General features: G+C 29.0%; 2 protein-coding genes across 3 annotated transcripts; one reads left to right on the top strand and one right to left on the bottom strand.

Moving 5' to 3' along the window:
- Positions 1–1110: 1110 nt before the first annotated feature.
- LOC114131949 (mitochondrial intermembrane space import and assembly protein 40) lies at positions 1111–5448 on the bottom strand. Of its 2 annotated transcripts, none has more exons than XM_050199844.1 (3): positions 5300–5448; positions 2503–2596; positions 1111–1768 (listed from the first exon to the last, which is right to left on the bottom strand). In XM_050199844.1, the coding sequence occupies exon 3, from the start codon at positions 1567–1569 to the stop codon at positions 1183–1185; it is 387 nt and encodes a 128-aa protein (XP_050055801.1). In that variant the 5' UTR covers positions 1570–1768; positions 2503–2596; positions 5300–5448; the 3' UTR covers positions 1111–1182. The 2 variants fall into 2 exon arrangements, with proteins under 2 accessions (XP_050055801.1, XP_027853106.2); XM_027997305.2 differs by lacking the exon at positions 5300–5448 and adding an exon at positions 2683–3076.
- Positions 5449–5508: 60 nt separating this feature from the next.
- On the top strand, positions 5509–12019 carry LOC114119843 (uncharacterized). Its single transcript, XM_027981563.2, has 2 exons — positions 5509–5652; positions 10671–12019. The coding sequence occupies exons 1-2, from the start codon at positions 5509–5511 to the stop codon at positions 10860–10862; spliced, it is 336 nt and encodes a 111-aa protein (XP_027837364.1). The 3' UTR covers positions 10863–12019.
- Positions 12020–13544: the final 1525 nt, after the last annotated feature.

Genomic DNA, 13544 nt, shown 5'->3' with positions numbered 1-13544 from the left:
AGTAGTAGACAGGTCTATTAGTTTACTTTTACTGGTAAATTCTACAATCATAAAATATTTATTAATACTTTAAAAAAAAAGAAACAATTTTTATAATTTTTTTTATTTACAATGGTCATCATTTGTGAAAATATAATTTTACCCAGGTCCATTATTCAATATTTACCGGCCGCGGTAGCCTCAAAGAAAGTCCAGAGGCAGCATATATTCATGATTGTAGAAAAAGACTCACCTATATTTGAATAAACACTATCGATTCATTGTGCGTCCTTGGACTCACGGCAATTGACGACAAATGATCAGTTCAGTCAGTCCAGATGTATATAGTGTATACATCCGACTAACCGCAACCGATACCGCGGTCATTACCACAAATACCTCCACCCTAAAAAAGCTATATAATTTTGAATTTGATCCAAAGAATGATTTGAAATTAATCAATATCATTATTGGATATCGAGATTATTTACTGTGAAGAAACAATGTGCAACAGTACCTAATAGCAAAATAAAGTTAGCTCTTCGGTTTTTTTCTTTGTCATTTTTTGATAACCGACTAAACCGAGTAATAGATGATTTTCTCTTTTAATATTCTATTGTATGTATAGTACTTTTTCATGTTAGGAAAATATTACAATCATATTTTTGATAGTTTAAACTGTTTAAAAGATTAGGTATTTTAATCTAAATTCCTGCAACTTTTGTCAATGCATAATATTGAGCTAAACACTCCAAATGTCTGGACATACATTTAATGTTATACATCTATAAGTTAAATTTGTAAAATATATATTTTGACGTTTCATACTTATAATCTGATCACAAATTAGCATTTATGTAAAATATTTATACTAAGCACTTCACTCTTATAAATGTTCTTTCTCAAAATTTTGAAATAAAAAAGATAATCAATTAAATAACTAGTACCATTATTTTACTTACCTTTTATTTCATATTTTTTTGATAAAACATATTATTTTGAGGAGCTGGAATATGAAATAATGATGAAGTATGACTTATAAACCAAATAGCAAATACTTTGTTTTTACTAATAGAATATGTTGATAAATAATTAATACGTATAAGTACAGATAAAAACAAAACAAAAATATAAATTTAATATCTAAAACATCTATTTAAAACGAAAAAAAATTTCTAAAACGGAACAGTTTAACAACAAGTATTATGAATTCGTTTTTTCATTTTTCACAGTTTCACCAGCTTTTTCTTCTGCATTTAAAAATTCTTCATCATCTTTTAAACCTTCTGAATATACTTCTGGATATTGGTCCATGCATGCCCACATAGCTGTGAACTTTTCCCTACATTCCATACCTTTAGGTTCTTCTTGACTATAATGAAAACACGTAAATGATTCTCTAAATTCAACCCCACAAGGTCCAGTTGCCATTCCTCCTAAACATGGACAATTCCAGTTTATGGAGCCATCAGGAAAAATAAGACCAGGTGAAGGTTCTGGAGGTGATAATATGACTTTACTAGGTGACTGATGATCTTCTTTTGTGGCAAATATAATTGTGTCTTTACCATCTTTAATTATTTGTGACATGTTTATAAGTGGTGTCTTCAGTGATGAATGATATTAAACACGGTGAAGCACGATGGACGTTAAATGCAACAATATTTGAATTGTAACGTCCAAACAAAGTAAGCGCTCCTCGAAATTTTACGTAAAAGGTAGATGGACACCGAATTATGCCTTTTCCAGCTTCAAACTTTAGTACATCAAAGTTGACACTTGATCCAAACTAAAAACAGTTTAATTATTACAATTATTCCTTTTTAATTATAAATGTTTATCAAGTATTTTTTAATATAACATTAAACTTTGGTCTAGCTCAGTGGCGTAGTTATGATTTTGTTCTGGGGGGTGATATACAATTTATTGGTTAAACATAAAGTGGGGGGGGGGCTCCAATAAGTCAATGATTTAAACATTAAAAAAAGGCTCTGGGGGGGATCTATCCCCATATCCCCCCCCCTAAACTACGCCACTGGTCTAGCTTATTAAAAGCATGACACAATAATTCATAAAATAGATGAAAATAATATGTTTTATAATTATATACAATTAAATTGAAATGTTTAATTGCAGTAACATTAACTTTTAGTTAACAGTATAAGTCTACTAAAATAAAGTTAATGTAAAAATCAAGTAGAGCATAAAATAAAATCTCATCAATGATTATAAGTAGATAATGGTATAAGTAAATAAATGCAAGCACTTAGTTTAATTGAAATTGTTTGATATTATTTAAATATATGAATGTTATGAATCACAACTACCTAATAGTTTTAAATGTATATAGCATACGTATATGATTTAATTTCTAAAATTATAATTATTTCAGAATTTGTTTGCTGAAAATATTTGCACAACATTTTAAAAATACTGTGGGTGTTTGGGTCATTAAATAAACTAGAAAACAACAACAACAAAGTTTACATAACTGAAAAGATATTAGTAAACATAATTTTGTACCTGGCCAAAAACTTCTTTAAGCGCTTCCTTAATGTAAAATGAAAATTTTCCGTTATTCACGTCCACGTTGTCCCCTTTTCTGTCGAGAACACTTCTAAAGAGGAAAATAGAAACAGTTAATAAAAATTTAAATAAGTAAATATCGAACAAGCAACGTCTAAGAGTTAGCAATTCACTTACAATGTGACTTCTAGGAAATAGTAAGAACACATAATCGGTATATTGTCAACATTGTATTCTATGATAATATTTTTCGAATATTAAAGCAATAAAAACAGCTATTACCACAGATTATATATATATCATATAATCTGTGCTATTACAGTGTATTTTGTATTTTGGAAAAAAAATATACAAAAAACGAATACAAGTTTCGAGGAGAACGAGCGCACCTATGAAAGATGTTTTAAGCCCTAATGCAAATTTACTATCAACAAGGCAGATAATAATGCAAATGCAAAATTGAAAATTGCAAATGCACTACTAAGTAAAAAGTAAAAGTTATAATACTTCTTGCTTAATGCCTATAAAATTACAATGCACTATCATTAAAGATTTTTAATCGGGTATTCGGGTTCGGACGAATTTGAGGTTAAGACCGACCTCAGTGGTCGTGATTGTAATCGACGGGCGCCGATCAGTGTGGCCAACAGGACGCTCGCCGGGCGGCCGGGTTTGACCTCTGATACGATATTGTCGGGTCGGTCGCGCCACCGGTTGACAACCGGGCCCGCGCGCGAAATTTTAAATCGTGTCACGGCGGCTCCTGGATATGCCGACGGCCGACCCTTCTACCACTTTCATTCGGCCAACCCAACAATACGATAGCAGCGTGATAACGTTCATCTTGATAGTAAATAATTTCCGTCGGGCAGTTTAGGAGTACCTATATATTTTCAATTTTGTAATGAAAAATTCAAAGCCAGAGGTATAAAAAAATGTTACAATAAAATATATATTTGTGTAAATATAATTTGTGTTATTGAATATAACTTATGTTTTTTTGTACAAAAAATTAAATAAATATATTATTATGTATGTATATTTTTGTATGTGATTTAATTAAAGGTTTATAGTCATAAATTAATTTGAATTGAATAACAATATTAAATATTTTTGTGTTTGTATAATTTGTGTTATTGAATATGAATGTAACTTAATATGTTTGTACAACAAAATAACTAAATAAATATATTATTATGTAAGTTTATTTTTGTATGTGATTTAATTAATCTCTTCATGCACAAGATTTTAGATTTTCAAAAAAAAAAACTCATATTATAAAAATGAGCTGAAAAAATGATAAAAATGTATATAAAATAAAAATAATAGCTCTCACATATTCTTGTGACCATATAGAATAATAACAATAGTACCTATTACAATTACTAAATTCATTAACTAAAAATGAAAAATTATTATAATTTCAACATAAACAACAACAAAGTGAAAAAAATAAAAACCAAGTTAACATTATACCATGTATAAAATTAAAATAATACTTTGTATGCCTTCAGCCTTGTGAATGTAATACAACTAATATATTTTAATATAATTTAATTTTGTTATATATTTTGGAGTATCATATTTTCCTATTTGAAACATTTTCCAAACAATGGATTCTTTAAATTCAAGAAGTCATATATTATCTTGACAATTTTCTTTATATATTATCCAAGAATTAACTATGCTAATATTCCTTCCTATTATAATGTGATGTAGTGTCTTCAGGGTGAGCTCTAGCATATGTCGATATAGTGTGTACAAGTTTTAAAGATTTAAATTTTTTTAATAGTGGGACAGTAGTTGTAACAAGTTGTCCATGAAAAGTTTATGGTTTTTCCCCTCAATTGAATAACAGTCTTAAAACTGTTTCACCTATTGGACCAAGGAGTGATTTATTATTTTTTAAGGCACCTTGAAAAAGTTCAAAACAATATACATAACCATTGGTTCCTGCCTGAACCCAAATTTTGAATCCCCATTTTTTAGGTTTTGATTTCAAGTATTGTTCCTTTCTTTGGAAGAAACCATCATTTCATCAATTGCTATATCTATATGATGACTAGTTGATATAGCTGAATGAAAAGAATTACGTAAAATATCAATAACAGGTATAATTTTCCAATATTTATCATTTATTTCTTGAGGCTTTTCATAATTGTCTGCACAATGAATAAATCTTTTTATTTCAGCATCAGCAATTAGGTTCATTGTCAATCCTTAAAATTTGTGTTATTGAATATGAATATAACTTTATGTTTACAAACACTTGTGTTCATTAAGTAATTTATCTAATTCTAATACAAATTCAATATTATAGTCTTTTGTTTGTGATGAGTGTAATCTGAGCTTTAAATATAGCTATACACTATCGAGACACCAAAGAGTGAAACACAGTTTACAGAAAAAAAAAATTGCTACACCTACCGATCTTCAAAAGTTCAAACAACAAGAATGTTGTAAAAAAGTTTTGAGAAAAATTAAAAAATCTTAATCGGCATTTGAAATCAGTTCACGGGTTTACACCTAAACAAGTTTCGGACTCGTCGCTTATATTACGGGTAAGTAAACCTAATTAAATTAGTTTTAAAGAATCAATTGTACCCAAAATTAAATAACTGTCCGGCTATCGTCGGGGAGGACGGGAGTTGCGTTAATTTTTTTTGAATGACAAAATATTTCGGTTTTCGCTTCCAAGTTCCATTCGTCCCGTGGTGGCGTGATTGTAGCCGCCGCCGCCGCCGTAGACTGATTATTACTATTATTATTATTATTATTGTTGTAGTGCACTTACCCGCCACCGCGGTCGTCGTTTTCACACCATTTCGTGTGCGTGTGCCGCCGTCTGCCGTGTCGATCGACCGATCTCGCGCAGTTCGCCGACGCCGCCGCCGCTGCTCGTTGCTGTCTCCCGTGTTGCGCGCCTGTGTATGTGTGGTGCCGTGCGTGTGCGTGTGCGTGTTGCCGTTTCGTTGCGTTTGTTGCCGACGACGACACGTCTAAATGGGAAGCGTGAACAACGCTGTCCGTTGCGGTTTCATATGTCGTCTGTGTTCGAAAATCGACAAGCGCGTTGTGCACATCTACGGCGAACTAGGCAGAAAATACAATTTGGTGCAAAAGATCAGAGACTATTTGCCCATAAAGGTAAGGGACACACACACACACATACACATCGATCGCACCACCGCTCTGCGGTCGTTGACGTCGATTTGTTTTTTTTTTTTTTTTTTATTTATTTTACTGTTACTACCTATCGTATTATATTATTATTTTGTTCGTTTTGCCGTGCTCGGGCCGACGCTTTTCCCGAAGTCGGGAATTCGGGTCGGTCCTACGACCGAAGAACTCTGTGGGTTGGGTTGGAAACAAAAATTCGGGCGGCGATTTTCGTTTTCGTCGACTCTATTGAATTTCATTATTGTGTTTCGAAACTAGTATGACGAAATCGGTGCGCGCACGCGCGCTCTCGTGTGCGTGTGTGTGTGTGTAGTAATGTATACCATGTCATATATTATTATTATGCACATTGCACACACACACACACACACACACATGCGCGCCCGTAGATTGTGTGCGTGTTGCGTTATCACCGGGCCCGTTGCGATTTAGCGCTACCTAAATGTGTGTAGAAACACGTCTGTTTTTTTTTTTTTTTGCGCCATCGCCGTAGACGGTCGCGGGGGCGACGGGACGGGACGAGTTTCTCGCGGACCGCGTCGTCGTCGACGTTTTCCCGGCCCGTGGGTTTACCGCTTTGACATATTATTTTGCTCACCGTTTTTCGGGAGACCCAATTCGTCTGTTTCTCTCCGTCGGTTCTGACCGAGACACATCGCCGCCGCAACCTTGACCTCGGGTTTTCGGTGAACTATTTTTTTTGTTTTTCAGGGTTATTAAAAGTGTGTTACTTTCATAGGCGCCGAGGACGCCGTAGCCTTGACGCTCGTGCTCCTTACGCATAATTTACGCTGACAATATCACAATAATAATATTATAACGCAAACGGTTGTGTACTACCACTTAGGCGGGCGCCTGTTTTCGAAATTTCATTTCTCCGTCCGCACGTCCTGCCGATTTTCGTACAATATACTTAGTTCCTATAATTACACACCGTGTGGCACATCCACATCTCGTACCCGCCGTGTCTGCTCAAACCGTAAATCGTATACGAGTACGTTGGTACCCACACGACGTGCGAAATTTCTTCAAATCCACTTGCTGTCCACTTTTTTTTTTTCAGTCGCGATTTCAAGGTCTTACACCGTATTATATTATTGGCTTTCTAAGTGAATTGCTATTTCGTCTTTCAATTTTTGCCGTGTTCGGTATTTGATTGTAGTTTAATAATATGTTGAATTCGAAATATAAATTTGGATGTCCTTTTTTACATTTTCCATGGTCCATTTGTAACCTTGACCCAACTATACCTAATTGCCTACTGTTTGGATACATTTTAAATTAAAAGTATTTGAAAATAAGTCAAGGATATTAAATTGGTTACACTACTGAAATCATACAGATTGTATGCAATCTTAACAATGATTAAATCGGTGATGTCATATTGATGTGGATATTGGATGATTATGGAATTAAGTAAATGTTTACCTCAGTCTATATTAATGGCTAATGGTTTTATCAGTTACATGTCTAGATTGTGTAAATACAATTATTTTAATTTTAAAATTAAGATTAACTTTAGTTAAACTCTATTGGACATTATCTTAACATCGTCAAGTTCAAAACTAAATTATCTAAAATTATTTTTTTTTTATTTAGAACCATAAGTTTACAATAAAAATAGATTTTTTTTATTATTTCTCGTGTTAGGTACTTACTTATGTATATCATAATTTAAACATTTTTTTCTTTTACTTTACTTTTAGGTACCTACCGATTATAGATATTAATTTATATTTACCGAAGTAGGTATTTATCTATTGAAACATTTTCTTATGCATAAAAATACTATATTTAATAATATACTTGGTCTTGAACTATATTAAATTATTTGAATATCAAGAAGACTGATTGTGGGTTTGACAATTATGTTTTTTTTATTGTTTAGTTAATAGTTTGTGATAACAATAACATTCAAGTGCCCTTGATTTGTTACTAATAGTTGATAATTTTCTGACTTCTCCCATACTCTTTAAAATTATAGGCACTGTTTTGTTGTTTATTTTATGTTTTAAATAAGACATACCTAGATATGAAAAGTATTATTAATAAAACACCTAACCATAAATCATATTTTTATAAATTTAAAAAAAGGTTATTGTAATTATTTATTTATTTGTATTGAATTTCCTTGTTTTTGGTTACTTGATGAAAAATTAGATTTGTGGCCTTCTTACAATATCATGCTGTATCACAGACTATATCATGTTTAATGATAAATTATAATTTTTAATAAGTCTTATTTTTGCGCTCCAAATACTTAAATTAATCATGATATTTTTTATACCAAGTTTGTTATCATTACTTTTAAAATAAATAGGTACTCAGTTTACACTTCTTATTTAAGTTCTTGATTATTAGTATTTACGTAGTATTAATTAATTTAAAAAAAAAATGTAACTATAATGTGTTAAACTGTTAACACCTCGGTTAACACATAGACATACACATGTATTACATAATTGTTAACATTTATATGTGGTAGATGAATTTGTAACTAATTGTTATTTTAATATATTTTTCTAAAGTAATTTGTAAATTTTAACTATGATATAATCAATAATTAATTCACAAATGATCACTTATAATTTAACAAATTGAGTGCTTCAACAGTAATAATTTGATTGTTATAAGTATCAACATGCTATGTTATAATTGCAATGATATTATAAATTATATGTGTAGATTGACTAATTTAGAGTAGTAGATAATTAATAATAAGTGATGAAAATCCTTAATAAGAAAATAAAATCTTAGTTATCAAATTATTTTCCCAACCTAACAAATTTCTCAGTTTATGTCACATTTTAGATATACAATATTTAAAAACGTACTTATACCTACTAACCTTTAATATTTTTAAAGTTCTAGAATTTTCTTAGATCATATTATATTCTTTTGTATTAAAATATCATAAACTTTTGGCTTATCATAGAATTAAATTCCTTATTCATAGAAATCGCATTATTACGTAGGTAGATTAAGTAAAGTCAATCTTAAAAATTGTTAATAACAGATTCTTGGATTTATTTCTTTTGGGATTTCTTTGTTTAATTTATTATTTATAAGAATGCATAAGAGACAAAAGTACCAAATGTTGTAGAATATAATTTTTTATGTTTAATACTTGTTTTTGAAACAAAAAGAATTGTGACTATTTTAATAAACTTAATTTTAAATAAGTAGTTAAGTTATTGACTTGTACTAGGGTTTATTATCAAAACAATTGAATAAATTTACTGATTCTTAAAGTTGTTACCTACTGTTAAACAATGCATCTGATAAAAAATTCAAGATATATAGCTACTTATTATATGAGTACATAATATTAACTAATAATACTAATAGTTTATTTTATTTTTGTTATAATAATATTTATATTATATGTGTGAGCATTGTAAGGTTAATTATTACAAATAAAAAAGAAATATTGTTGTATTTAATTGACAACATACTTTCATTGAGACCAATTTTTGTCAGCAGTGATTGGGCAATGCTTATCCATCAACCTTATTAAGTCTTGAATCTCCATGCATATTATATAGTGGCATGTGTGCTACCAGAGTACAATTTTATTCTGAATAGAGTACTTATATTATACTTTTATTTAAATAGTCTGGTCATAACATATGTGTTTGAATCTTTGCTTGTTAGCACCAATGAAAAAATTACTTTTGCTACCCAGGTTTATTATGCTCCCTCTACACTCTTGTGAGAGTGTAGTCGATTCATTTGTGTTTTCTTGTCTCACCTTGCCATTTGTACTCTCCGTTTAGTGTCGGTGTTTTGGTCACGAGACAATAACATGGTTGCCTTGCTTGGTTTTTGTGAGAGTATGGAGCCAGTGTCTCGCTTCATCCTCGCCTCGTTCAACTTTATGATGAGATAAGCTAGCGAGAGTAGGGTATAGAGCATTATGTACAAGATTTGGATATTGTAGTACTTGGTATATTTTTTGGTAGGGACAAAATACAGTTAAATTAGATAGAAATTTGTTTCACTTATTGGAGATTAAAACTATGGTATTTTCATTTTTCATAATTCAAGATTATATTATTGAGTTTATTACAAGTTTATTTCTAAAATTATTTCTTTACTCATAATTTCTTTTAAACATTTTTTTATTATTATTTCCTATTTGTTCTTAATTTTATTTTATTTCAACAAAAATGTTCAATTTTGTTCAATTCTTATCATGTATTGTTTATCGCAATTGTAATTTATGTAGGTATGTATAGATTGTGTATTTTTTATAAATCATATTTTTATTTGTTTGTACATATAAAAAACACATAGGTAATACCATATTTCTTAGAATATACTTTTTGAGCACATTATATATAATATTCTATTAGCCTAAATCTGCCCTAACCTAAGGATATGTTTAGTAGTTTTTCCGAGCATATAAATGGGATAATAATTATTAATTGTTTTAAAATTATTACATTTTTGATTTAATTTATAAGAATATTAAATTATCAATAAAGAAATAATATAAGTAAACCAACCCAAAATCTAATTTATCTAAATTATTTATTATAACCTTTTTTTTGTGTAAACTTTGTTGTTAATCCATAATTTTTTTTTTTTTTTGGTAAAATAATTTATCATTGTTTTCCAATGAAAAAGTGTTACAAATGACTACAATATTACTACACTTAAAAAATAAACAAAATTCCATAAAACCATCCTTAAATATACATATTTTTTAAAATATTTGTGAATTAATAATAAGGATATGTTCAGTAGGGCAGGGTTCAATGTATTTAAAATAATAGTATCAATGTGAAAGGTTTTTATAGTCACAGAATAGCTTATGGTTTTTAATTATACATAGCAGATTAAAAAAATATAAGGACTTAATTCTGTATATTATTCAACTAAAAACCTGTCTTGTACTATATTATTTAGATAGGTATTTATAAAAAAGATGATACTTGGTCTATGATCTATCTGGGATAAATGAATATTTTCTTCTGTTTTAGATTAAATCTTCTGATGGTTTGCCGCTTACATTATGTGTATCATGTGTTCAAAGATTAAATCGCAGGCACACATTACAAATGGCGATAAAGCGCAGCATAGTATCTCGCGCCAGAGTAGAACCTACCACCGGAAGAAACGAGTGTAATCAACGTCAAGAGATACATCTCAGCTCTGCTGTACAGTCAATTTGATTTTCGTCTTCTTTTATTGTATATACCTATTTTTTTTCAATGAAGACTGTTATAAAAATTGAGTTCAAAACACATGAGATGAATATAAATGAATATAAATGTTATTCAAATTTATTAGTCTCATCAGTGAATTACTAAAAGTGTTTTACTAACGGTTTTTATTAGATTTAAGTTGAGCAATAAGGTTATTTAACAAAAATTATTTTAAGTGTTTAATTATATTTCTATGTATAACATTAATAATACCTAAAATAATTTATTTTTGATTATATGTAAGTTAATTTTATTTAAGGTTAAATGCTTGTTTTATTTAAGAATAGTGTTGATGTAGACCTATTAGTAATATATTGTGGGTAGTCAAAATAAATATGTTAATAATAAGTAAAAGCATATATATCCAATCTACCACTGCATTTGACAACTATGCATTTTTCAAGTATCGTATAAAAATAGGGCGTAGAAAACAAACAAATATGTATTTTATATTAATAATTGAACATATTTATGTTAAATGAAAAACTTGAAAAATGCATATACATAATAATCTTATTTTTTTTTTGAATAGTTTCAATTTTATTTCTAAAAGGGGTTACTACTATTGTTTACTAAACCACCAACGTATTTTAATAACATGGCGTGCCATTTGTCTTTAATTTTATGTTATTTTTTTTTTAAAGCATTCACTTTGTTTAATTTGAAATAAACTTTTCCTGATCTCAAACTTATGGGAAGGTTTTTAGTGCAGATTTATTGAATTTTTTAACATATTCAATTTGACATCCCAAAAAATATTAATTTTTAATTGATTTTTTAGTAAAATCAGTGCCTATAAAATTCAATTAAAGTATTAATATTTTATAAAATTTAAGTTTATATTTTACTTTGTAGATCTAGAAAAATAGTACAATAAGTGCAATATGAATTGGCGCTGAATAATTTGTTTAAAACTTTTAATTTATTATGTTTTATGAAATACTTCTTTTTCAGAAATAATAATTTAACAAAATTATCAATATTTTTTTTAAATTGTATTATGTTGTATGACAATTTTGAACTTCCATTAAATATGTTTATCTCCTTGTTAACTTGACCTGCAATATAAATAAATGTTAAGATGTGAAAGAGATAGTATTATAATTTGTCATTTGAAAAACTTATATTTATTTGCATTTAATTTTTTGCTCTGTTTTCTATTCCTAGTAATGTTTAAGATAATCAATAGTCAATATTGAAAAATGATAGATGTTTTACAAAATTAATGGAATTGCTTTTTAATCCATCTAAAATTAAAAAAAAAAAAAGTCAGAAATAATTTATACACTGACTTACTAAAACATAAGTATAGACAGTTTAGCTGTAGTTTATGATAGTTACTACAGATAGTTATTACTAGTTTATAGTTAGATATTATTAAGTATGGCCTTTATAAAATGATTATCTTAAAAAACTAACCTAATTAATCATATTAATTCTAGTACTCGGAAAATAAAAATACTGAAAATGTTGACAAATGTTTGCAAATTATGTAGAACTTGCAATGTTTGGTAAAATCTTTTTACTAAGGGTAAAAATTCTCAGTCTAAGAACTGTTATCATGATCAGATTAGAAGGTATTTTACAATGGTACAATAGTAGGTACCTGTAAGTAATAATATTATTGTTAAATAGTTATAAGTCCCATTGATATAGTGTACTAAAGGCTGAAGCTTACTGGTAAACCTTGGTTAACTGCTTCCGACTGCTAATACATCGCGGGTAATTTATATTGTATATTGATAATTTTAAAGTTTACTAATTTTTATTTATCTCTAGTTGTTGGCATTATTACATATATTTCATAAATAAAAACAATTTTGCGACTAATGGTATTAAAATTTAAAAGTTTAAATATAGCGTGTTTTATGTGAAGTATTAGAATACATATGCAGATTGCAGATTTCAGTGATAGATGGTACCTATGTACTACCTATACAATTTATATTATTACATTTTACAATTTTTAGTAATTGTATTAATTACCTATTCTGTTTACAAATGTAATTGTTTTTGTATTAACAGTGGTTTACATTATAGTAGGTCAGTGGCGGATCTACGGGGGTAGGGATATGGGGGATAGATCCCCCCCCCGTAGCCGTGGAAATTAAATCTAGTAGAATAAAGCATATATACCTATACATGTTCAGTAAGAAAATATTTATATCCCCCCCATGAGAAAATCCTAGTTCCGTCACTGTATTAGGTATAGGTACACGTGATGTTTTTAAAATCTATAAATCAAGTGTCAAATAATAATATTTATAAAATACGTGTTGGTAATGTTTAATATTTTTAAATGGTTTTTGTATTTCAACACGGAATTAATAAGGCAAGTGGTAATGTGTAAATATACGTTCATATTTGAAAATAAATTACATAGTATTGAATTTTTAATTTGTTAAGTAATCTCGATTATGTTCAAAATTGTATTAAACATTTGGCTGAACTTGTACTATTATTGTCATCATAATTTCGAAATGTATACATAATGACACACTTAGTACTTGCAAGGTAATTGCGTTTAATGAGCTACTCAAGGACTTTAATGCTACTTCATTTTGGTAGGTTCCATGAGATGGTTTCATCGTCGAATCATGAAGGTCACTAGACAGTTATAATCATTAATGCAACTTTTTAGCGGACTAT

The sequence above is a fragment of the Aphis gossypii genome, chromosome 2, assembly GCF_020184175.1.
Source record: "Aphis gossypii isolate Hap1 chromosome 2, ASM2018417v2, whole genome shotgun sequence".
NCBI lineage: Eukaryota > Metazoa > Arthropoda > Insecta > Hemiptera > Aphididae > Aphis > Aphis gossypii.
This window is presented reverse-complemented; position numbering and strand designations above follow the sequence as displayed.

Excerpts from the sequence above, each read along its gene's own strand:
- LOC114131949 (XM_050199844.1), bottom strand. The coding sequence starts at position 1,569 with ATGTCACAAATAATTAAAGATGGTAAAGACACAATTATATTTGCCACA.
- LOC114119843 (XM_027981563.2), top strand. The coding sequence starts at position 5,509 with ATGGGAAGCGTGAACAACGCTGTCCGTTGCGGTTTCATATGTCGTCTG. Across the intron at positions 5,653-10,670 it reads GAGACTATTTGCCCATAAAG|ATTAAATCTTCTGATGGTTT; the intron begins GTAAGGGACACA and ends CTTCTGTTTTAG.